General features: G+C 52.2%; 2 protein-coding genes across 2 annotated transcripts in view; one reads left to right on the forward strand and one right to left on the reverse strand.

The window, feature by feature from the left end:
• The window catches only part of LOC149356678 (uncharacterized), a 106,551-nt gene extending 99,661 nt beyond the window's left edge, over positions 1–6,890 (forward strand). Inside the window, exons 12-14 of the mRNA XM_089576405.1 lie at positions 1–5; positions 1,615–1,752; positions 6,726–6,890. The exon at positions 1–5 is cut by the window's left edge and continues 329 nt beyond it. Coding sequence (XP_089432531.1) covers positions 1–5; positions 1,615–1,752; positions 6,726–6,890 — 308 coding nt within the window. The remainder of the gene's footprint in view (positions 6–1,614; positions 1,753–6,725) is intronic.
• A 7,429-nt stretch (positions 6,891–14,319) lies between these two features.
• LOC149356679 (uncharacterized) lies at positions 14,320–16,038 on the reverse strand. The gene is made up of 2 exons (XM_089577811.1): positions 15,882–16,038; positions 14,320–14,957 (listed from the first exon to the last, which is right to left on the reverse strand). The coding sequence occupies exons 1-2, from the start codon at positions 16,021–16,023 to the stop codon at positions 14,506–14,508; spliced, it is 594 nt and encodes a 197-aa protein (XP_089433937.1). The 5' UTR covers positions 16,024–16,038; the 3' UTR covers positions 14,320–14,505.
• Positions 16,039–24,767: the final 8,729 nt, after the last annotated feature.

A 24,767-nucleotide genomic window follows, 5' to 3' on the forward strand; every position in this document is an offset into this window, starting at 1 on the left:
ACGTCGTGAGTTCTCGCTTCGCGCCGCGCGCTGTTGCTTCCCCTAGCTGTTTACCTTTCTCACCCTCCTTTTTTTTCGATACCAAGTTTTTCCAACAAGATAGAACAAGATACTACGTACTGTACCTACTTGACATGGCGAGCGTCTTCGCGCATGGAGCTGGGTATTGGTTTATTGGTTTATTGGGGTTTAACGTCCCAAAGCGACTCAGGACATCACACCCTACCGTATCCGTTTCTTGCCTGTGGAGGAAAACTGTGTTGTGCCAAATGATCTATTTACGTTCCTGGGTCTATTTAGTCTCTGGAACAGCCGCATGATGGAGCGCCACACCGAATAACTACGGTCGTCGAAATCTGTGTTTCGTGAACAATGCGCGTTGGTGCGGCGATTATATGCTGTCGATCAAAATTTTGGTATGGTGGCTCATCTTAAGGAAAGTATATACTGCGCAAAAAACACGTACAGCAGAGAGACACAAACAACAGGACTGGCACTGATTCAGTGCCAATCCTGTTGTTTGTGTCTCCTGTCCCTGTTTTTTGCGCAGTATATTACTTTCCTTAAGTATATGCTGCCCTGCAAGAGCCGCCTAGCTGGCTCCCCTATCTGAATGCACGTGTGTGCCTCCCAGACTTTTGATGTTCTGGAAGGTGGGGTAATGCAGAAGTATGATGGCCTGGCGTTTTGAGGCGTAAGCATGCTTAGACTTTTTTTTTCGCACTATTTCCATGCAATTAAGAAAAAAATGCAGCAATATATCCTAGTGTTCTCGCTGAGCGGCCCTTATAGGAGATCTGTTCGCTCAGCCGCGGGTTCGACTCCCAGTCATTGATTTGGGTTTAATTTCTTTTTCTCTTTTTCATGGTTTGACCTCTAACTCAGCTGATGGTCAAAACTAGGCACCCGGCGATAGAAGCACAAGGTCCCATAGTGAAGCTTTCGCTTCGAAATTAACTTTCGGAGCACTGTTCCCTCTTTGTGCCATCAAAGAATCTTGAGTGCTATAATACACTATATTTTTCTCTGCGAAGTGACATTCGACATGGCATGAGCAATATTTTTTAGCAGTCGCGAACTGCGAGAAACTTTTATATAATGGGAAGGAAATATCGTCACCTCAAGTGAGACTTGCTTCAGGTGTGGTCAATTGGTGGCATAATCAGCCAAAGGAATTGACCTCTTTGTGAACTAGTTTTTGTTTATTGACTGTTGATTAATGTATAGTCAATTTACTTTGTTTTAAGTTCTATCAATCAAGAACATGTTGACTTTTTAACGACTAAACTTCTTAAAACTTGAGTACCAATCGACTTATATTAGAGACTCGACAACAGCTCAACGCAATGTGAATTTTTGTGCCCCTCAGGGCAGTTGCCATATTCTATATACGAACCTCAGTTACTCTAAGGCCAAGGGTGGATTCCGTATTACGGCTCACACCGTAAAATGCACACGGGATCATGGAGTGTGATGGGACAGATCTGCGTTTGGGTTCTACAGTCAGTTACTTCGCAGCGACTCCGCTGCTTCCGGAGGGCGGAAGTTAGGCGGGAGATGCGGACGTGTCCACATTCGCCGGTAGAGGAAACGCTAACCCTGCCCTACGCACAGGCTACGACAATGCCTTGCAACCCGCTGTACCTGGCCATTCCGGTGACAGTGGCCGCATCCTCGACGCTCATGCTGCCCACTTCGTCCTTCGCCGTGGCCTACGCCTACGATCGCCTGGGCATCGGTCCCTGGGACTTGGTACGCCACTGGCCGCACTTTTAGCTCCAGTGCAATATCCAACACACCTTTCTCGAACAGCGCGGTGCAGTTTGCAAAGTATTAAACTAAAACAGCACAGCTGTCGGCCGCCTGGCGGACACATATGCGGGCCATACCTCGGGACTGCCTTGCTACCCAGTCGCTTGGTACTGATACGCGAATCGAGCATGTCGCCATACTTTCCGGCATTTCAGGCGTGACGGCGCTGACGCATTGTGTGCTTTGTTTTGTTTTTGTTTTCAGCGAACTCGTGTTCATTAAGGTTTCCCCGCGATAGTAGTAGGCCAACCGTCACGTTAAACGGCTGCTACACCCAGCAGCACACGTCACTGTAACGAATTTGCGATTAACCTTATGATTGCTGAGCACTGTTTGTACGCATTCTATTCGCAATGCCGCAAAGCCCAACAAAGCTCTAGCAGACATACATTTTGAGAGGAATTTAAAAGAAAATTTTAAGTCCACATGCGCGACACGACGCGCAACAATGGGGACCGGGCCAGTTTGTCGTATGCAGAGCTCGTTTATGATATTATTTCTGAAGCTCCGCTTTGAAACCCGGGTATTCCCCGTAGTAGCCCATCCTGTGCTCGAACAGCAAAATATTGGTGGCACTGTGCAAAGTTAACTTCTTCGCTATACTGGGGTGTTGAGAAGCGCTCAGCATGTCCTGTGAATGTCGCAGGAGGCATGGCAGTCTCCTATCCTCAAAGAATCATCCCAATCAAAGCGCCAGATTTTTCAAGATAAATTCTGCTGGAGCGCTTCCCAAGTGGCGGTCATAAAAGGCTGCATGTCGAAGGTCAATTCTTTTTAACCCTTTCAGGCGCTTTGTACACTATCGTGTATACAGCAAACTCACAGCTTTTTCTCAGGCATTGGTGCACCTAGCAGTGGTTTCATTGTTTCAGTCGTATTGAGCACCCTTCTTGTCCCAAATAAGTTGTTTTTTGTGCCATGTAGCTAGCGTAGTAAATAATGTTTAACTCAACAGTTAGCGAGGCAGCACTTTGTCCATCATTTTTGTGCAGACGGATTTTGTCGCAAGTGAAAACATTGATTGTTTTTGCTCAACTTCGGGCGTAATGTGCATCTTTGAAACGCAAAGTGATTCCACGATCCCTACGGTGCTTACCTGACACATGAGAACGTTTCGATGTAAGTATTTCTAACAAATCTGACACTTTGTACGGAATTCTGAACATCGTTGTAAAAACTTACACGCTGGTCTTTCACGCTCAAAAACGAACAAATTTCCTTTCTTGAGGCCTGAATATGCTATTTAGGTGAAAAAAAATAGCCGATTTCAATAAAACAAAAAAATGGTGCCTGAGAGGGTTAATGCAAGAGCATTAGAAGGGTCATGACAGAAAAACTTTTGGTGTAGGCATATGTGTAAAGCCTTCGCTTGCCATGTGTGGCAGGTGGCGTATAGCGGGAGTTACCGCTCTCCCGCTATAACAACGGCTAGAACAAAACGCCGGCTCTAATGAAGCACCGGCAACAGCAACTTGGTAAGGGGACTTCAGCGACAGTGTGAAGTTACAAGTAGCGGTGGGCACAGTTCACGTTCCAGGTTGCAGAAAGATAACACAAAGGAAGCGAAGGCAGAGAACAATGCTGTCGCATTTCCTCCGCGTCAATCCGTTTCATAAGCTCTAATTTTTCTTTTCATAAATACGACGGCCGGTGTACCACATGTGAGCTAAACTGAGCCACTCTTCGCGTTTCCTCCGGCTCCCTGCAAAAGCTAAACGGATAGTTTCAGGCGGTGAAAAGTGCTGCTGCGCGTAGTACGGATGCATGTGCGTCGGGAACTTCACTTCGGGTAAGTTCCAGCCGACCATTTCGTGTCGCGCCGCAGAGAATTTTATGCGTGAGAAAAAGGAGTAAGTTGTGGGCCCCTAATGGACACTTTTTCGTTTCTTTTTTTTTTTGCTGCACAATGTCTAATTTTGAAGGTGACGCCGAAACACTGACCACACAAGAATTGTTGTTGACGTTTCGGCTGCCACACGGGAGCCTTGTTCCCAATCTCGTCAAGAACTTTTGTTCAGTGGTCGGCATTTCGCCTTCACCTTCATGTCCATCCCCGACCAGACGAGTTTCCGTGAAACGCTCGAATTCAATGTCTTAATTTAAATAGATTATTTAGCGCCTCGCATGCCAAACCAAACACCAACGGACGACATGCATTCTAAGTGTGCATGTGCAGCCACGTTTTCTCTGCGGTCTTTTGTAAATAATGCTGTGTTTTACAAAGCCTCGCATCTTGAAGTGGTCGGTGGCATCTCCACGCACCACTAACATCTGCACAGAACACCGTTATCTAGTGCTCGATCGCTCGACTCCCGCAAGCCTTTTTCACAATCCCCCAATTCCGGACGGAAGACCTGGCACCACACCCCGGCAGCGAGATCAAGCGCGCATGCCAAGCTTGCGGCGACGGAGCATGCATGTGCAATGAGCACTTGGTTGTCCGTCGGTCCGTAGCCTGGCCGGTTTAAATCCTTTCCCCCGTAACTGTGACGGCGGTTCAAGTAGCAACGTGTGTCGCCGGATCTGGCATCATATCAGCTGATGACTGATGATGAAGAAGCCGAAGAAAAATTAAAATCATCTGGCCGTCATGCGTACAATGCAATGCAGGAAAGATGTAGCGTATTTTAGAATAGATGGTGGCATCCTTCGGCCGCTTGTGTTCGCCGCGCTGAACGGCGCGTATGGCCTCCCTGGCTGCCTTCGCGCCTTGAGGGGCCTATCCACTATCAGCTGCTTTTTCTTGCTGGGTGGCCTCCGCTTTTGGCGCTGGGCACCTTTACTCAACATCCTTCGCTGATTTCGCTTTCTGATAAGCCATTGCGATTCCTAGCACTACCAGTTGGTACACACAGATGGCCGATTCTAGAACCTAAGCCGCTCTTTTTGGCCTTGACTTGGTTCGAGTCCGGCCCTTCAATTCCCGGCAAGTTAAGGAAAAGATCATCCGGAAACCGCGATGAGCATGAAGACGAACATGAGGGCGAACTTATCCGATATATTCCGAAACATTCCTCCGGAATGGTATGGAATGGGTTTCAACAGAGTAGACATGCGAAAGCATGTGTTTAGCTTGATTGGCTCATGTGTTTGTTCTGCTGGGTCGTCGACACGCCTGGTGACCATATTAGACTCAGGCTAAGCTCTGATCTAGGTTAAGCTGATCTGATCAGTTCGCGCCGCAGATGAAAGTTGATGAGACGACTATGTGCAATGCACAGAGTGCGAGAGTGTGCTGCAGTTTAGCACGAGCCGTGATCGGCTGTGGCGATAACGTAGGTTACTCTCGGGCAGTGGCCAGCGAAGCTGATCTTTTCGTGCTGCTGCGGGTGTGAATCCCAGCCCTTGCAATATGTTCAGTGATAGCCCGGATTTTGTAGCTTTAGTCTTGAAGTAGAGTTCTCGCTCTGAAAAAAAAAAATGCTTATCTAGTGTTTACCCATCAGTCAACGTGGTCTGTCTCGTATTGAGAAATTAACGAGAGTGAGTCGCATAAATGAGAGACGCACTGGCAGCAAAGATTATATTACCCTAAATCAAAAAGAAATTCTTGTCGCAACAATCAGCTCGAACATCAACTTATTGGTCACAAAATTAAAAACCATTCAATAACAATTTGGCGCATTCAAAACCTCCCCCACTGGCTTCTTTTCTCATTTTGCACCTAACACAAGCATTCGTCACAACTCTAGAAAAACAGCATAGCTCGCTCCTACGTCTCAGCTTTCCGGCTGGCAATCCGCTGAGCCATCGTGAAATTAGGTTTATATGAATAAAAAAAACTACCGCATGGCCAGTCTTAAAGAAGCACCATGAAAAAAAAAATAAAGTCAGCAAGCGTACTGTGACACGGCTATAGTGATTGCATAGATGAATATAACGAAACTTAGCGCGGCAAAATTAGGTGGCAAGAAGTGTAGACACTGTCCCAAGACTTTAAACCGCTTTTTGATCGCTATGCCAAGAAATCTTCTGCTTGCAAAATGAGCAAAATAGCTGGTCAAGCACGTTTTTATCGTCACCTGCGACATTTTTAACGACAGGTTTCGAGTAGCAAGCGCAGCATCTCCGCCGCGGTCACGCCAATCCCTGCAGCAACTGAATATTCTCAGCGCTGAGCCTTCCGCGATTAGCACTGTACCCCTCGAAACTCCGCAGTGGCGCCTCTCTTTCCTTTATCTAAACACAGTAAATAAAACGGTTAAAATCTATTGCGATCGAGTATAATGCCAGTCAAGGTGCCACGTAAAGTGGGCTGTCGTGCAGACGACGGCACGAACAACTAAAACCAAGATGGCGCTTGGCTACTTCCGGTAAACGCGCGCATGCGCAGTGGGCTTTGTGAAACCGGTCTATTCATCGAAAGTCCGGAGGCAATGCAGGGCCAAAAGACGCTTTCGCAACAGTTGTACCAGCAGCGCCATCGCTAGCCCCTGAAGGCCTTCATTCATTCATTCATTCATTCATTCATTCATTCATTCATTCATTCATTCATTCATTCATTCATTCATTCATTCATCGATCTTCATTTCGAAGGATGGCCACGTTCCGTCTGCCTTCAGTCATTCTCCCGCCGACAACAGCTGTCGCCGCCAGTGCACCTGTTAGGAAACCGTCTTCTTTTTTTTTCTGACATCGCCTCATACGATGCGAACTTTAGATCAATTGTCATCGATTTCGTTAAGTACCCTACCTGAAGGCAGAATAGCAACACTTACCGCCAGTGCCACCTTTGAGCTCAATGTGAGCGCGAACATGCCAGTGGTTTGGCCGAGAGAATGATTCTTGAATTCTCTTTGAGCGACGCAACGATCAGCAGGTGGTAGAGAGCCTCTCGCGCTGTGTTCGCCTTTCTATTTCACCTGTCCATTTCATCCGAGGGCGACTAGCTAAGAAATGCGAAATCGCCGCAGGTTGTCGGCAGCCTCATGCTGAAGTTCGTGTGCGTCGTGGCGATTATCCTGACGGTGAGCACCCTAGGGAACTTCATCTTTCAGTGGGGCAAGCTTCCAGACTGGTTCTCGGCACCGTCCAACGCCACCTCAGTGGCGGCGGCACTCCCTGTGGTCCCGCAGTAGCGGCCGAATTCCACCACGAGACGGGACCGCTCCACGAAGCAGTTACCTGCATTTGCTGCATTAAAGCGCTTACGCGGCACTTTCTTGTCATGCTTTGTTTCCTTCGCAGTTTTCTTGCGCTTTGGGACCAGAATGCATTCGTTCGGTCCCTCCTTTTCCATTGGGAATGGCTGATACTAGATTATTATTGCTATATATCTACGCTTTGAAGGGGGATGAAAATCGAAGCCCACGAAGATAACCACCGGAGTCGCCAAGCTGAGTATATGCAAAATTACATGTAAGGAGGCGTGGGGGGATCTTACAAGCAATAGCAGGGAAAAATTGTAAGCCTCTCAACTGGAAGTGCACATTTATGGGGAAATTTTCGTTTTTCCAAATGAAGTGTGCACAGAGGCACCATCAGCTTAAACACAAACGAGAACAGAGATATATAAAACTGCCGGAGAAAAAATGCACTCGGGGCCACTTCCACGCTGCGGTCTTTGAACCGCCAAAGTAAAATAAAATGCACTGCCTCAAGTAAAATCCCATCTCAGCAGGCTTGTTCTAGTGTCATACGTTCTTCATACGTTCGAATGTTCTGCGCCGATTGACATGAAATTTGAACCCAGTGCCGTAAAAAAAAAATCGTGTCGCAGAATAAGACCAGCCGTTGTGCCGAAGGACATTCGATTCCACGACATTCGACGCGCCCGTGTAAATAAAACTACGAATCTATCTCTGTTTGCATACTACAACCGCCGGTGCGCACAATGACTGGGCCGTATCCCGGTTTACCTGCCATACCGTTATCTGAGCTAAGAGGGAGCATGTAGGCTCTGCAATAAGCTGCTGTGCATCGCTAGAACCCTATAACAGACGACGCTGTCGTGGCTGTAACTTATCATCATTCTGAAGAACGCACAGTGGGGGAGTTACTGCAAATGCTTTCCTGGACATCGCATAAGAAAGGAAGGACGGCAGCTAATATTCTCTTTCAACACGGTCTTTCTAGGCGGTATAGCTAAGCAGCACCCGCAGCTGCCTATCTGGCACTGCAAGGATGCCGCCGTGAACTCTCACCGGCTCGCGTGTAGCTCATCCAAGCAGTCACCGGTGGAACACAGCGCACAACAGGAGGTGACGAAGAATAGCCCGTAGTTAGCAAGGCTCACATCCTTCAAATGGCGCCGTATGTAGGCAAAAAGAATAGCCTCTGGGTCCTCGTGGTGCGGAAATTCGTCACGCACTATCTCATTGTAGTAGTTGCGCCGCCCTGGGAGCTGCTTGCCGTAAAGCTGACGGTAGTAGAGGCTCCTCAGGATCTTGTCACCGACGAAGCGTCCGGCGTCTGCAAGTCGGAGTGGTAAAGTGGAAACACAAGGTACTCGGTAGAAACGGTGAGTATGGCGTTGATGCTCCACCGGTGGCTCATTGCAGAGCCGGGCTTCAAGACGTTGGTCAAGTAGTGTTCTTACAGATGCAGTCGCGTGCTCCTAAAGTCCGTCCACCTGGCTAAAAAGCTAGTTCGTGGTATATTTTCAGGCAGCATGGTAGAAACGTGGCTCTCGTCGTTCCGCATTCCTCGTGCGTTGAGCTCGAGTTGCGGTAACGCGTCACAACATCGGTGAGGGCGTCCCGCAGCTCCCGAAGAATCTGCGGTGCCCCCTGAGCCACACCCCTCTGCAACAGTGCATGCGCCGGCGGAGGCAAGCCCATCAGGTCCAGGCTGGCGTCGGCCATCCAACCCATCTCGCTAATCACGCCAAGGCCCGAGTTCTGCGTCGGCGCCTCCCGTGTCTCGGTCTTGTTATTTGATTTTTGATTTGATTTCTTTTTCCTCGTGCCAACGCCATCTGAACACATAGGCAGATGCTAGTGTGGGGTGCAAAACAAAATATGTGTAGCCAAAGGCACAGTTATTGTGTGAAACTGAGAAGTACAAAAATATCGGCGACAGACCAAAACCACTGTGTAAAGATAAAATGCATTATTGCGCATTTTATTTTAGACTCAACAAAATCCAACCAAAGCAACACAGCGCAACAGCTAAGAACACAAAACAACCGACAAGTCCCTTTGTCGAAACGTTGGCTCGCAACCTGAGGTATTCCCCTCCCTTGTTCATTTTGTGATCGCCAAGGACCATCTACCACACCCTCTCTCTACCATAACCGTCACGTTGGTCAGATAAGTTTCATAAAGTTTTATATATTTTACGAGTTTTATGTCATGGTTTCATTTCCAACGGTAAACTGTTACAAACTTTGGTTCCTGCAAATTGTACCAGCTGTTCACTGTAGTTATTATTTGGTGGGAGGTTAAAGATGCCGTAGGTGAGGTTCAGTTTATAAAATGAACGAAACAAAGCGGCATTAAAAGGATCATTATATTTCACTATTTGTACACACAGTACGCTATTCTTAATGTGCGTAAAAGATCAATCGGCAAGATGTTTAACAAATCGAAGAGAGTCTCACTGTGTTCATTATGCGAACTTTGTGTTATACATCGTATAGCCCGTTTTTGTAACCGTCGGAAAGGGTCAAGATAAGATTCTTCACATTATATTAAATGTCTGTTAATAAGAGCAAAATGAAGGTTACGGAGTATGTATATATCTGTCAAAACCATCACGAGCCTCTAATAAAGCATAACAGCCTGAAGCAAGCTCGTTTTTCGAGTGCAGGTGTTCATCGAGAGTGACACGAAGATATTTGAATACGTTCGTTATTTCGAGCGGGCGACCGTTAATAACAAAGGTAATTTGTCTGTACTCGATGGTTTTTTTTCGCGAACTGAACACTACGTGCATGGTTTTGCTTGAATCAACGGCTAGCTTGTTGGCAAGAAACCAATTTGCATTTTTTTCTAATTCTGCGTTTCTTTTTCCTTCTATATCCACGTGGTTGTCAGCTGTAACTATTGTCACGTAGTGGTGACTGCAGTCCGGCGAACAGGAAAACAGCAAGAATGGCTTCTAAACGAAACTCTATATTTGGGCTGACTTGCGCCCACTAAAAACTCAGTCACTCGGCGGCGGCGTGGAAAGAGAAGTTTATTTTTTTCGAAAGCAACAAAAAATACAAAACAAAACGGTTGAACTGAAAGGTGTGATCATTCAAGCACATGCGCATTGCCGCTGCACTGAGCACGTCAGTAGGGCAGTAAGAAAGCCGACACTCGACCGCCGCGCACGACGATGAAGTATGTCGACCATTTGCGCAAAATCTCAGCCTCGCTCATTGACAGAGCGTCCACGCATGCTTATTCAAAGAGGCGCGTGCGGAGGCGCTGCAACATTGGAAACATTGCTATTTGCGGACGCCCATTTAAGGAAGCCACTCCACGCTGCCGCCACAAAACGAACATGCCGACACACAAGAGTATATTTTGAAACACTTCGGGTGAACAAGTGCGCGCTTTCAGGCGGGTTAAAAACATGCGTGACACTACTATCCAAAAGGTGTGCGCAACTACACACTCAAACATTGCGCGCTGCAAAGTTTCAAGGAGACCGCACTGCGCGCATCGGGCGCCACGCCCCACGCCGCAAGGCGGTCTCTTGTGGGCAGGACCCGCCAGCCTCGCAGCCAGCCGAAGTCCCTGACATCTCCAGGAAGCGCAGCTGAGGTAAGTTGGCGCCAGCGTGCCCGTCTCGTTTTCTGGAGTTGTTCGCGGGTCAGCTCAGCGACCGTTAGTGCTCCACACATCCTGGACGGCGGGGTTTCATCAACATCCAGATCCGGCACGCTGGCAGTCAACGACGCCAGTGTGTGACGCACGTTAAAGAAAAATGCCGGCGGCTGCTCGGCTGTAGGGCCACCCAGGTGTTGTGTAAAAAACACGTTACGCGCAGTACCCAGGAAGTATGTGAGGAGTGTTCTCCCGGGATAGTCTGGGTTGCGTACAAGATCTCGTACTCCTCGCAAGGCGAGCACATTGCACATGGTGCGGATGCAAGGTATACTAAACCCTCCCATGAATGATGGAAGGCGCATGAACATTCGTGACACAAGTTCGGTTTTCCCCGCCCAAACGAAAGAGCCAAAGGCCGAGGTAAGCCTGCGAGCAAACGTGCGCGGTGGGTTTGCGACGTGGGCGACAAAAAAACATGCGGCTAGGATTGTGGACTTAACTATATAGCAGCGCTCTGCCATTGAAACGCGAAGAGTTGACGCCACCGAGAGGCGTTTCTCAGCATTCTTGCGGAGGTTAGTCCAGGTTTCGCGTGCTACTTCTCCGCTGGCGAGGAATACTACTCGCAGGAGTTTCACTCCCTGCACCCACTCCACCTCGCCCGCAAGGTGCGGTGTGAAGGTGCGAAACTTAGTGCCTTGCTTTTTCCCCTGTTCAATACGCCCCCGATATCTCGCTGTACTCGAGAAACAGCCGCGAAAAAGCGGCGTAGCTATCCACGTCCTTGAGGAAAAGCGACACGTCGTCAGCGTAGGCCGAAACCTTGATTTGGCCCTGGCCAGGCAGAGGGAAGCCGCGTACGGATGGGCTGTCGTTAATGTGCCGGATGAATGGATCCAGGCATAACACGAAGATTGTTGGGGAGACAGGGCATCCTTGCCTTATGCCCCGGGTGACTGAGAAGGGAGCGCTCTGGTGGCCGTTTACGGAGAGACGAGCATTCAGGTCTGCGTAAAGTAAGCGCAGCCTGCTGACATTTTGCGGCGGGAATCCGAAAGCTTCGAGGACTCCGAACAGATACGAGTGTTCCACCCGATCGAATGCCTTCGCCTGATCAAGCGAAACAAAGCACCCGCTGATTCCCGTCCTGCTGGCAAACGTGAACAGGTATCTTGTGAGTGCCAATGCACCAAACACAGAGCGGTCAGGCACGCTGCTGGTTTGAGCCCGGTGGATTAGGTGAGGCAGGATCGTCCCCATTCTTGTGTTCAATAAAGATGCGACTATTTTGTAGTCTGCGTTTAAGAGGCTTATGGGCCGCCATGCTTGCGGGTCGGAGGGGAGACCGCCCGCTTTCGGGAGGAGTATGAAGCGACATTCGCGGAAAGAGTTTGGACGTAACCAATCCGCGAGAAAGCCGTTGACCATCTTCAGCAGCGCTCCTTGGACCTGGTAAGAAAACTTCGAATAAAAACTTGTTGAAATGCCGTCTGGACCGGGGGCAGAGGCTGCATTCATACTCTGCAGGATGGCGTGCAGCTCTTGGGCTGTGCGCAAAGGTTTTCATGCAACTCTTCAGCTACTCGTGGCAAGTTTCCAAAAAAACTTTGTAGAAGCCCGTCATAACCATCTTAAAGATGTAGCACACTGTCCGTAGAGAACAGGTTCGAAAAGTGGCTTGCGAAGATCGTGCAGATATCGGACGTGGTTTTGCTTTGGGTGCCCTCTGGGAGCGTCACGAAAGGCACAGTAGCGGGAGCGAATTCCTCTCCCGTGCCTGCGCGTAAGTGTCGTAGCACAGCCGGATCTGATATCGGCCGTCCGAGCTGGTATGCACGACTAGCTGCCCGTGATGACTGGCAGAGCAACACGTGGTAACGTGCTTTAAGTAGACTCATGTAATCGCTCATGGCAAAGGTTAAGGGTGCTCCCCTCTGCACTATACGGATGCGCTTGAGGGTGTCATTCAGTGCATGAGTTACCCGGCGTCTGCGGTCTTGACCGGCCGCCACCAGAGTTGCCTGCCAACGAGCCTTCAGTGTCTCATATGAATCAGTCGCAACGAAGCTCTTCCACGATGCGGCCAACGCCGTACGCAGTGACGCCATGCTTTCCGGGTCTGCCAGTAGGCTCGTATCCATGCGCCACGTAACAGTACGTGGGGTGTCCTCACCAAAGTCGAGCCTGACTGACAAGGGGTGGTGATCGGAAATCATCGGCGTGCCTGCAGGGAACGCGAGAACGTCGCAGCTAACGACAAAAGAAGCGAGCTCTGGTGGAAAATAGAATTTGTCTATTCGACTCGCTGACTGTGATCTCTCCCACGTCGCTCCAAAGGCATCCCCGTGAAGCTGCACCCACGCGTCAGACAAGCGGAACTGAGTCACGATATCGCGGAGCGCGGGGGCACCGGAATAACGGCGACCGTGACCCTGTCCGCGGACGTCACGGTCGATGTTAAGAACACAATTGAAGTCACCGACTATAAAAGTGGCGTAGGGACCAAGGAGGAATGAGTCGAGGCGCTCAAAAAAATCGGAACTACTAGACTGCCGTGCTGGCGCGTATACAACCAACGCACGTACCCGCCGCTGGTTTAAAGTGAAGTCGATCGCAAGAGTGCGGCCGTCCAGCCCGAAAGTGCAATGAGCACCCACGCGCAGGCAGGGGTTTACAAAGACGGCACCAACACCGCACATATGAGAGTCAGTCAACGAAAAATAAGCAAAAACAGAAAACCGGGTGATGAAATTCAGCACATCAAGGGCAGTACAAAAATTGCATTCCTGTAAAAACAGGATGTCGACGCCCCTAGCCCTGGCAAAGTGCATCACCTATCTCTCCCTGTCTACGGATTGGAATCCCCGAACATTCAGGGAGAGGAGATGCACAACCGCCATGACTGCCAAGAGCACCGACGGCATAACATACAACCTAAACAGCGCTGCCATGTGCGGCACTTGACGCGCGCGGCACTTTTTTGCTGCAACGTTCGTTAACAGTCCCTTCGGATTCCGATGATTGGGGGTGGGCACGTTTGAAGTCAGGTCTGGAAAAGTCCATATTTTCGGGGTCGTCGGCGCTTGTGGCCTCGCTCACCGGTTGCTGCGTGGTCTTGGCGACGCTCGCAGCTGAAGCCGACGCCAGGGTCGCCGATGGGAGGGTGTGGCTGGCTGGTGACGGGAAGCGCGCGTCGTCTGCACCTCCAGGAGTCGTCGGTCCTGACACCTGGCCGCACGTCAAGTCGCCTGTCAGGCGAAGCGGCGTGACTTTGGCCGGTACGTCCACCAGGTCGCCCGACGCCACGCTCGACTCGTCGCTGCTGTTCACGGTGTCGTAGGTGTCTGTGCCGGGAAACGGCGCCAAGGGCTCGGCGAAAACTGCAGCGAACGGTTCCACCTCGTTTGAAGGTGATCCCTCATGGTGCTGCTCTTTCTCAGGCACCTCCGTCGCGGGGGCGGATTCGGGCTCGCTCGGGTGGCTGGTCTTTGGGCCTGCGTCGGCAACAGGCGTCCGGACGGTTGGTGGGCTCCGCCTTTCTGCGGCCACGTTATCCTTACTCGGTTCCTTTCTCGAGGCGGCGGCCGCCGCATAGGAACGTGGCCGCAGGCAGTCCGCTGTGGCGTGGCTTCCAGCGCAGCGCCTGCAAGCCGCTTCGCATCCGGCCGTGTCGTGGCCTAACACCTCGCAGCGAGCGCACCGCGGCGTTGGACACGCCGCGCCGATGTGGCCGTCCTGCCCGCAGCGGTGTTGCATATCCATAGCGTGCCCGCAGAACGCCGAACCAAGGAAGCAGCCGCACAGCCAGTAGAACCAGAAAAATGAACGTTTATTCAAAAGTGTAGGACGTATTTATAAGCAGCCGAGTGGCCGGAAGATAGGAAGGAGCACGTGTACATAGCGATAGCTCGAAGCTATGAAGGATCGCCAGATAAGGCGATAAGAGGTGCGCGCACTTCGGAAACGCACGTGAAGATTCCACATTCCTTCCTCCTCAGAAATGAAAGCGTTGCACTGGCTTGCGTTCTCTTGTCGAGCGTCTTAGAGCTTGCTGGGCGACACCCGTGTTCAACGGGGCCACCGGAATATCTGGGGCTGGAAAATGTGGAGAATCGTTGCCATTTGGGATGCGCCTCGCATTGGTGTCTTCATCCGGGCTCACAGTTTTTGGATGCTGTAGTTGTGTTGCTTTGTCTGGCTCACTGGGATGTGTAGTGGTTGTAGTTACTGCCGGGGTAACCCCTGGTGCTTCTTGCCGCGGGCGGACCTGGTCTACGTGCCGCTGGACGACTCCGTCCGATGTTTCCACTGTCACCATTCTCGATCCAGACGTCGCCTTCACATGACCGGGCGTCCACTTGCTCCCCGCACCGTAATTGCGGGCATATACCTCACTTCCAGGTAGTGGCAGCCAGTCATCGTTGCTCTCTTTTGGTCCCGGAAGGGCTGGAGGAAAACATGTGTCCAAGCGTGAACGTGTTTGATAGCCCAAAAGCAGCTCTGCTGGGGATTTACCCGACTTTTGCGGAGTCCTCCGGTAGTTAAAAAGCAACCGTACTAGATTCTCTTCTAGGTTCCCTTTACTCATTTTTCGAAGGCCATTTTTTACAGTTCGCACGGCCCTTTCCGCCGCACCATTAGACTGGGGATGGTATGGAGCGCATCGAAGGTGCACAATGTTGTTGTTTGCCATGAACGACGCGAAGTCTTCACTGGTAAACTGGGTACTGTTGTCAGAAACGACTGTGCGAGGTATTCCAAACCTGCTGAAAATGTCACGCAGACCGTTAATTGTAGTCTGCGTTGAAGCCTGCGCCAAAGGCAGTGCTTCGAGCCACTTGGTATGTGCGTCGACTACTACGAGTATCATTTTTCCGCAGATGGGACCCGCGTAGTCAATGTGAATACGGGACCACCTTTCGCCTGTTTCAGGCCAGTTAACGACGGGGGCCGCGGCTGGCATTGGCAGATTTTGCACACAGTGCTGGCACTGAGCAGACACCTCTTCAATGTTTCTGTCGAGGCCTGGCCACCAGAACAGAGAACGTGCGACGGATTTCATTGCCGGTGAACCCTGGTGCGTTTCGTGTAGGATATGCAGCACTCGCTCCCTAGCTTCGGTCGGTATTATGACCCTATTACCCCAGTCCCAGTACACCAGTTCATGTGCTACGGATAGTTCTAGTTTACGGTCAAAAAACGGCAGCACAGCCCGGGTCATTCCGTTTGTGTTCCTGGGCCACCCATGTAGTATGTACCTTTTGACCTCGACCAGGACAGGGTCAGAAGACGTCAATACCTTCAGCTCACGCGTTGTTACGGCGCCATTGTTCAGCTGGTTCAGCGACAGCACATATTCGGGCGGCTCACCGTCGTCGCCAGATTCCGGAGACCGCTGCGGAAGTCGGCTCAGGGCGTCCGCATTCAGCATCTGTTGTCCTGGTGCGTACTGTAGCCGGTATCGGTAGGCCCCCAGGTGAAGCGCCCACCGTTGTATCCGTGCGGCGGCCATTGTGGGTGTTTGCTTGTCTGATCTCAGCAGGCCGAGCAGTGGCTGATGGTCAGTCACCAAGGTAAATTCCCGACCTAGAAGGTAGTCACGGAATTTCGTGACGCCGAATACCAGAGCCAGTGCCTCTCGCTCGAGCTGTGAATACTTGCGCTCCGCCTGGGTCAATGTTCGCGAGCGGAACCCGATTGGCTTGTGAATGTTACCAGTCGTGTGAAACAAGACAGCTCCCACACCGTACGGAGATGCATCACATTCAAGCTTAAGTTCCTTCGAAGGGTCGAATTGAACGAGAACCTTGGCTGTTTTAAGGCTTTCCTTGGCACGTTCAAACGCGAGCTCTTGAGGCTGTTTCCATTGCCAACGTGCATTTTTTTCAAGCAGCTGATACAATGGACCAGGTGTGGTTGACATGTTCGGCAGAAACCTCGCGCAAAACGTAACCATACCCAAAAACGCACGTAGCTCGCTGACATTACAGGGGCTCGGCGCCTACATGATAGCGTCAAGGTTTTTCTCTGTCGGATGAAGCCCATCACGATCGATGCGATGACCAAGATAAGTTACCGCTGGGCTACGCAACTTGCACTTATCGATCCTTAGCTTTACACCGCACTCTCGGAAGCGCTCTAAGACATTTTTGAGCCTCTCACCGCTGTCACTCGCTCTCTCGGAAATGAGCACATCGTCAAGATAAGCCTGCGCTCCTGGAAGGCCAGCCAAAACCTCATCCATTTTTCTTTGGAATATTGTGGGTGCAGAGGCTATCCCGAAAGGAAGCCTATTGTAGCAAAATAGCCCTTTTGGCGTATTAATGACGCAAACTTTCTTCGCGTTATCGTCTAAAGCCACTTGACTGTATGCATCCCGCAAATCCAGAGTGCTGAAATAGTCCCCATCATGAAGTTGGGCAAACATATCCTCAATGATTGGCAATGGGTATTGCTCTGTTGCACACGCTGGATTTACCGTGGCCTTGAAGTCTCCGCAGATTCTTACTGCACCGTCTTTCTTAAGCACTGTGACTATGGGCGTTGCCCATTCAGAATGAGCCACCGGGGACAGTACGCCCAGAGAAACTAAACGGTCTAATTCAAGTGACACTCGCTCGCGTAGCGCGTATGGAATGGGTCTGGCCTTACAGAACTTGATTCGGCGCCTTCCTTCAGGTGCAAGCTGGCTGGAGGACCCTTGATTAGCCCCAGTTCCTCGGAGAACACGTCGTGGTAGTCATGGAATATGTTTTTCACGCTGGCTTCGCTTGCTTCTTTTGTTGACACGGAGTCCTCGACAAACCGAACCACCCGAACGCCTGCGCTGTTCAGCTGCTGGATTAAATCGCGACCACAGAGGCTTGGTCCCGCACAGTCCAACACGGTCAGCGCACACTTTACTGTCACCCATTTATGGCAAACCTGGAGCGCAAGCTCCCCAACTATTGGAAGGCGTCCTGTGTAGGACGATAAATTCAGGCTGGACGGTTTGAGTTTCGGCCATTGCTCGCGATGCTTATCGTACAGCTGACGCGGAATGACACAAACGGGCGACCGAGTATCGACTTCCATGCTCAGCTGCACGCCTCCCCAGGCAATTGTTCGGCGGATCGGTGGTTCCAGACAGTTTTTTTCGTTGAGATACCAAAGTCCAAATGTGGGCGGCATCGTGTTCCTCGTGTTCCTCGTCGGTTTCCGTCCCTGAAAGGGCGTTAGTTTGCGCCGTCCTTGCCGTGCATTGTCCCCGAGCGCCGTGGCTTCGACATTTCCTTGCGAGGTGACCTCGTCGTCCACAGCGGTAACAACGGGCGTTAGACCAGCAGCAACCTGCGTCATTATGTTTTGTACTACCACACCTTGCGCATTCTTGATGCTCGGCAGCCCTCCTCTCATCTGGCCGAACTCCCGTCTGATACGCCCGTACTTTTAACACGGGTGTAGTTGTACCGGGTGTCGTTGTCGGTCTAAACATCCGTTCCACGCGACTATCCGCAGCCTCAGCTGCAAGGACCATCGTCTCAGCATCTTGAAGCGTTAAGTTCTGCTTTGCCAGTAGCTGCTTCTGTAGGGCACTTAACCGTATACCACACACAATGCGATCTCGTAGCATGCGATCCAAAGCACTGCCAAAATTGCAATTGTCAGCTATTCGGCGAATCTCTACCAGGAATTCATTAATCGGCTCTCCCTCCGCTTGACAACGACTGAAGAACTTGAAGCTTTCGGTGATTTCGTGTCTCTTCGGACTGTAGTGCTCACTTAGTACTTCGACGACTTCTGCATAAGTCAACGCATTTGGTTTGTGCGGAGGAACACACCTTCCGGACGCCTCAGGAATGTGAACAAAATAATGTGAACAAAATGTGAACAAATAATGTGTGTGTGAATAATAATGTGAATAAAAAAATAATAAAAAAATAATTTGAAAAAAAAAAAATAAAAAACAAAAATACAATGAAAAACAGCTGAACTCAATGCTCTGATCAGTCAAACACATGCGCAGTGACGCAACACTGAGCACGTCAGTAAGGCAGTAAGAAAGCCGACACTCGACCGCCGCGCAGGACGATGAAATATGTCGACCATTTGCGCAAGAACTCATACTCACTCATTGACAGTGCGTCCACGCATGCTTGCTCAAAGAGGCGCGTGCGGAGGCGCTGCAACATTGGAAACATTGCTCTTTGCGGACGCCCATTCAAGGAAGCCGCTCCACGCTGCCGCCACAAAACGAACATGCCGACACACAAGAGCATATTTGTAAACAGTTCGCGTGAACTAGTGCGCGCTTCGAGGCGGGTTAAAAACATCCGTGACACCAGTACCCAAAAGGTGCGCGCCACTACACAGTCGAACATAGCGTGCCGCAACGTTTCTAAAAGACCGCATTGCGGGCATCGGGCGGAGGGCGCCACGCCCCACGCCGCAAGGCGGTCTCTTGTGGGCAAGACCCGCCAGCCTCGCAGCCAGCCGAAGTCCCTGACATCTGCAGGAAGCGCAGCTGAGGTCAGTTGGCGCCAGCGTGCCCGTCTCGTTTTCTGGAGTTATTCGCGGGTCAGCTCAGCGACCGTTAGTGCTTCACACATCCTGGGGGGCGGGGTTTCATCAACATCCAGATCGGGCCCGCTGGCAGTCAACGACGCCAGTGTGCGACGCACTTTAACGAAAAATGCCGGCGGCTGCTCGGCTGTAGGGCCAACCACGTGTTGTGTAAAAAACACGTTACGCGCTGTACCCAGAAAATATGTGAGGAGTGTTCTCCAGGGATAGTCTGGGTTGCGTACAAGATCTTGTACTCCTCGCAAGGCGAGCACATTGCACATGGTGCGGATGCAAGGTATACCAAACCCACCCATGTACGATGGAAGGCGCATGAACATTCGTGAGACAAGTTCGGTTTTGCCCGCCCAAACGAAAGAGCCACAGGCCGAGGTAAGCCTGCGAGCAAACGTGCGCGGTGGGTTTGCGACGCGGGCGACAAAAAAACATATGGCTAGGATTGTAGACTTAACTATATAGCAGCGCTCTGCCATTGAAAGGCGGAAAATTGACGCCACCGAGAGGCGTTTCTCAGCGTTCGTGCGGAGGTTAGTCCAGGTTGCGCGGGCTACTTCTCCGCTGGCGAGGAATACTACTCCCAGGACTTTCACTCCCTGCACCCACTCCACCTCGCCCGCAAGGTTCGGTGTGAAGGTGCCAAACCTTAGTGCCTTGCTTTTGATCCTGTTCAATAGGGCCCCGATATCTCGCTGTACTCGAGAAACAGCCGCGAAAAACCGGCGTAGCTATCCTCGTCCTTGAGAAAAAGCGACACGTCGTCGGCACAGGCCGAAACCTTGATTTGGCCCTGGCCAGGCAGACAGAAGCCGCGTATGGATGGGCTGTCGTTAATGCGCCGGATGAGTGGATCCAGGCATAACACGAAGAACGTTGGGGAGAGAGGGCATCTTTGCCTTATGCCCCGGGTGACTGAGAAGGGAGCGCTCTGGTAGCCGTTTACGGAGAGACGAGCATTCAGGTCTGCGTAAAGTAAGCGCAGCCTGCTGACAATTTGCGGAGGGAATCCGAAGGCTTCAAGGACTCCGAACAGATACGAGTGTTCCACCCGATCGAATGCCTTCGCCTGATCAAGCGAAACAAAGCACCCGCTGATTCCCGTCCTGCTGGCAAACGTGAACAGGTATCTTGTGAGTGCCAATGCATCAAACACAGAGCGGTCAGGCACGCTGCTGGTTTGAGCCCGGTGGATTAGGTGAGGCAGGATCGTCCCCATTCTTGTGTTCAATAAAGATGCGACTATTTTGTAGTCTGCGTTTAAGAGGCTTATGGGCCGCCATGCTTGCGGGTCGGAGGGGAGACCGCCCGCTTTCGGGAGGAGTATGAAGCGACATTCGCGGAAAGAGTTTGGACGTAACCAATCCGCGAGAAAGCCGTTGACCATCTTCAGCAGCGCTCCTTGGACCTGGTAAGAAAACTTCGAATAAAAACTTGTTGAAATGCCGTCTGGACCGGGGGCAGAGGCTGCATTCATACTCTGCAGGATGGCGTGCAGCTCTTGGGCTGTGCGCAAAGGTTTTCATGCAACTCTTCAGCTACTCGTGGCAAGTTTCCAAAAAAACTTTGTAGAAGCCCGTCATAACCATCTTAAAGATGTAGCACACTGTCCGTAGAGAACAGGTTCGAAAAGTGGCTTGCGAAGATCGTGCAGATATCGGACGTGGTTTTGCTTTGGGTGCCCTCTGGGAGTGTCACGAAAGGCACAGTAGCGGGAGCGAATTCCTCTCCCGTGCCTGCGCGTAAGTGTCGTAGCACAGCCGGATCTGATATCGGCCGTCCGAGCTGGTATGCACGACTAGCTAGCTGCCCGTGATGACTGGCAGAGCAACACGTGGTAACGTGCTTTAAGTAGACTCATGTAATCGCTCATGGCAAAGGTTAAGGGTGCTCCCCTCTGCACTATACGGATGCGCTTGAGGGTGTCATTCAGTGCATGAGTTACCCGGCGTCTGCGGTCTTGACCGGCCGCCACCAGAGTTGCCTGCCAACGAGCCTTCAGTGTCTCATATGAATCAGTCGCAACGAAGCTCTTCCACGATGCGGCCAACGCCGTACGCAGTGACGCCATGCTTTCCGGGTCTGCCAGTAGGCTCGTATCCATGCGCCACGTAACAGTACGTGGGGTGTCCTCACCAAAGTCGAGCCTGACTGACAAGGGGTGGTGATCGGAAATCATCGGCGTGCCTGCAGGGAACGCGAGAACGTCGCAGCTAACGACAAAAGAAGCGAGCTCTGGTGGAAAATAGAATTTGTCTATTGGACTCGCTGACTGTGATCTCTCCCACGTCGCTCCAAAGGCATCCCCGTGAAGCTGGACCCACGCGTCAGACAAGCCGAACTGAGTCACGATATCGCGGAGCGCGGGGGCACCGGAATAACGGCGACCGTGACCCTGTCCGCGGACGTCACGGTCGATGTTAAGAACACAATTGAAGTCACCGACTATAAAAGTGGGGTAGGGACCAAGGAGGAATGAGTCGAGGCGCTCAAAAAAATCGGAACTACTAGACTGCCGTGCTGGCGCGTATACAACCAACGCACGTACCCGCCGCTGGTTTAAAGTGAAGTCGATCGCAAGAGTGCGGCCGTCCAGCCCGAAAGTGCAATGAGCACCCACGCGCAGGCAGGGGTTTACAAAGACGACACCAACACCGCACATATGAGAGTCAGTCAACGAAAAATAAGCAAAAACAGAAAACCGGGTGATGAAATTCAGCACATCAAGGGCAGTACAAAAATTGCATTCCTGTAAAAACAGGATGTCGACGCCCCTAGCCCTGGCAAAGTGCATCACCTCTCTCTGCCTGTCTACGGATTGGAATCCCCGAACATTCAGGGAGAGGAGATTCACAACCGCAATGACTGCCAAGAGCACCGACGGCATAACATACAACCTAAACAGCGCTGCCATGTACGGCACTTTTTTGCTGCAACGTTCGTTAACAGTCCCTTCGGATTCCGATGATTGGGGGTGGGCACGTTTGAAGTCAGGTCTGGAAAAGTCCATATTTTCGGGGTCGTCGGCGCTTGTGGCCTCGCTCACCGGTTGCTGCGTGGTCTTGGCGACGCTCGCAGCTGAAGCCGATGCCGACGCCAGGGTCGCCGATGGGAGGGTGTGTCTGGCTGGTGACGGGAAGCGCGCGTCGTCCGCACCTCCAGGAGTCGTCGCTCCTGACACCTGGCCGCACGTCAAGTCGCCTGTCAGGCGAAGCGGCGCCACTTTGTCCGGTACGTCAACCAGGTCGCCCGACGCCACGCTCGACTCGTCGCTGCTGATCACGGTGTCTTAGGTGCCTGTGCCGGGAAACGGCGCCAAGGGCTCGGCGAAAACTACAGCGAACGGTTCCACCTCGTTTGAAGGTTATCCCTCATGGTGCTGCTCTTTCTCAGGCACCTCGGTCGCGGGGGCGGATTCGGGCTCCCTCGGGCGGCTGGTGTTTGGGCCTGCGTCGGCAACAGGCGTCCGGACGGTTGGTGGGCTCCGCGTTTCTGCGGCCACGTTGACCTTACTCGGTTCCTGCCTCTAGGCGGCGGCCGCCGCATAGGACCGTGGCCGCAGGCAGTCGGCTGTTCCGTGGCTTCCACCCCAGCGCCTGCAAGCCGCTCCGCATCAGGCCGTGTCGGGGCCGAACACCTCGCAGCGAGCGCACCGCGCCGTTCGACACGCCGCGCTGATGTGGCCGTCCTGCCCGCAGCGGGAACACACCTTCCGGACGCCTCGGTAGTCAAACATGACGCGGTGGCCCTGAACGGTCAAGAAGTTCGGCACCGCCTGCTTCATCTCGATCCGGACCACGCGCGTCCCGTTGCCGACGTGACGACGGCCCTTGAGGACGGGGTGGGTGATGTCGAGCACCTTTCCGTAAGAGGACAGTGCTGCCGCCAGCGCCGCATCTCCCACGTACAGCGGCACAGGAAAAGCCGTCACGTGGACCACGGCGGGACCCACGCAGGCTACTGGGACGGAAGTGCCATTCACGTTGAAGGCGCCTTCCACTAGCATCTTCTCCGCCGCCGCAGCCGAGGCCAAGGCGACGCAGAACTTCATGCCTCCATGGTGTTGGAGGCTCTCTAGCCCTTTCGGGCCGACAACCGACTCGATGCCGTCGACGATGTCGTCAGCAGTCGCGTCGAAAGTAACTGAAAACTTGAAACAGTGCGCCTTTGGGGGCGGCGCACGATACACCGGAGGGGCAGCAGGTCCCGGGCCTCCCATTACGTCAAGGGCGGCCGACTGGGCTGCTGCTTGAATGTCTCGAAGTTGCCCGAGCACCGGCAAAGGCACGGCGCCTGGGCTGGGAGGCTGGTTGCGGAACCTCGGCGTCGCAGTGGATCCGAGGCCCGCCTGCACTTCTCAAAACTTCTCAGCAAGCCAGCGCCGAAAAATCTTCGCTGGGTCTGGACGAGCTCGGGCATAGAAAGAGAAGTTTATTTTGTTCTGTGTTGACATAGAAAATACAAAACAAAACGGATGAACTTAATGCTCTGATGAGTCAAGCACATGCGCAGTGACGCAGCACTGAGCACGTCAGTAATGCAGTAACAAAGCCGATACTCGACCGCCGCGCAGGACGATAAAGTATGTCGACCATTTGCGCATGAACTCAGCCTCGCTCATTGACAGAGCGTCCACGCATGCTTGTTCAAAGAGGCGCGTGCGGAGGCGCTGCAACATTGGGAACATTGTTCTTTGCGGACGCCCATTTAAGGATGCCACTCCACGCTGCCGCCACAAACCGAACATGCCAACACACAACAGCATATTTTGAAACACTTCGGGAGAACTAGTGCGCGCTTCCAGGCGTTTTAAAAACATGCGTGACACTAATGTCCAAAAGGTGCGCGCAACTACACACTCAAACATTGCGTGCTGCAAAGTTTCAAGGAGACCGCACTGCGGTCATCGGGCGGAGAGCGCCACGCCGCAAGGCGGTCTCTTGTAGGCAGGACCCGCCAGCGTCGCAGCCAGCCGAAGTCCCTGACATCTGTAGGAAGCGCAGCTGAGGTCAGTTGGCGCCAGCATGCCCGTCTCCTTTTCTGGAGTTGTTCGCGGGTCAGCGCAGCGACCGTTAGTGCTTCACACATCCTGGAGGGCGGGGTTTCATCAACATCCAGATCGGGCACGCTGGCAGTCAACGACGCCAGTGTGCGACGCACATTAACGAAAAATACCGGCGGCTGCTCGGCTCTAGGGCCAACCACGTGTTTTGTAAAAAACACGTTACGCGCTGTACCCCGAAAGTATGTGAGGAGTGTTCTCCCGGGATAGTCTGGGTTGCGTACAAGATCTCGTACTCCTCGCAAGGCGAGCACATTGCACATGGTGCGGATACAAGGTATACCAAACCCACCCATGTACGATGGAAGGCGAATGAACATTCGTGACACAAGTTCGGTTTTGCCCGCCCAAATGAAAGAGCCATAGGCCGAGGTTAGCCTGCGAGCAAACGTGCGCGGTGGGTTTGCGACGCGGGCGACAAAAAAACATGCGGCCAGGATTGTGGACTTCACTATATAGCAGCGCTCTGCCATTGAAAGGCGGAAAGTTGACGCCACCGAGAGGCGTTTCTCAGCGTTCGTGCGGAGGTTAGTCCAGGTTTCGCGGGCTTCTTCTCCGCTGGCGAGGAATACTACTCCCAGGACTTTCACTCCCTGCACCCACTCCACCTCGCCCGCAAGGTTCGGTGTGAAGGTGCT

The sequence above is a fragment of the Amblyomma mixtum genome, chromosome 3 (assembly GCF_055824585.1).
Source record: "Amblyomma mixtum isolate Tamu chromosome 3, ASM5582458v1, whole genome shotgun sequence".
Taxonomy (NCBI): Eukaryota; Metazoa; Arthropoda; class Arachnida; order Ixodida; family Ixodidae; genus Amblyomma; species Amblyomma mixtum.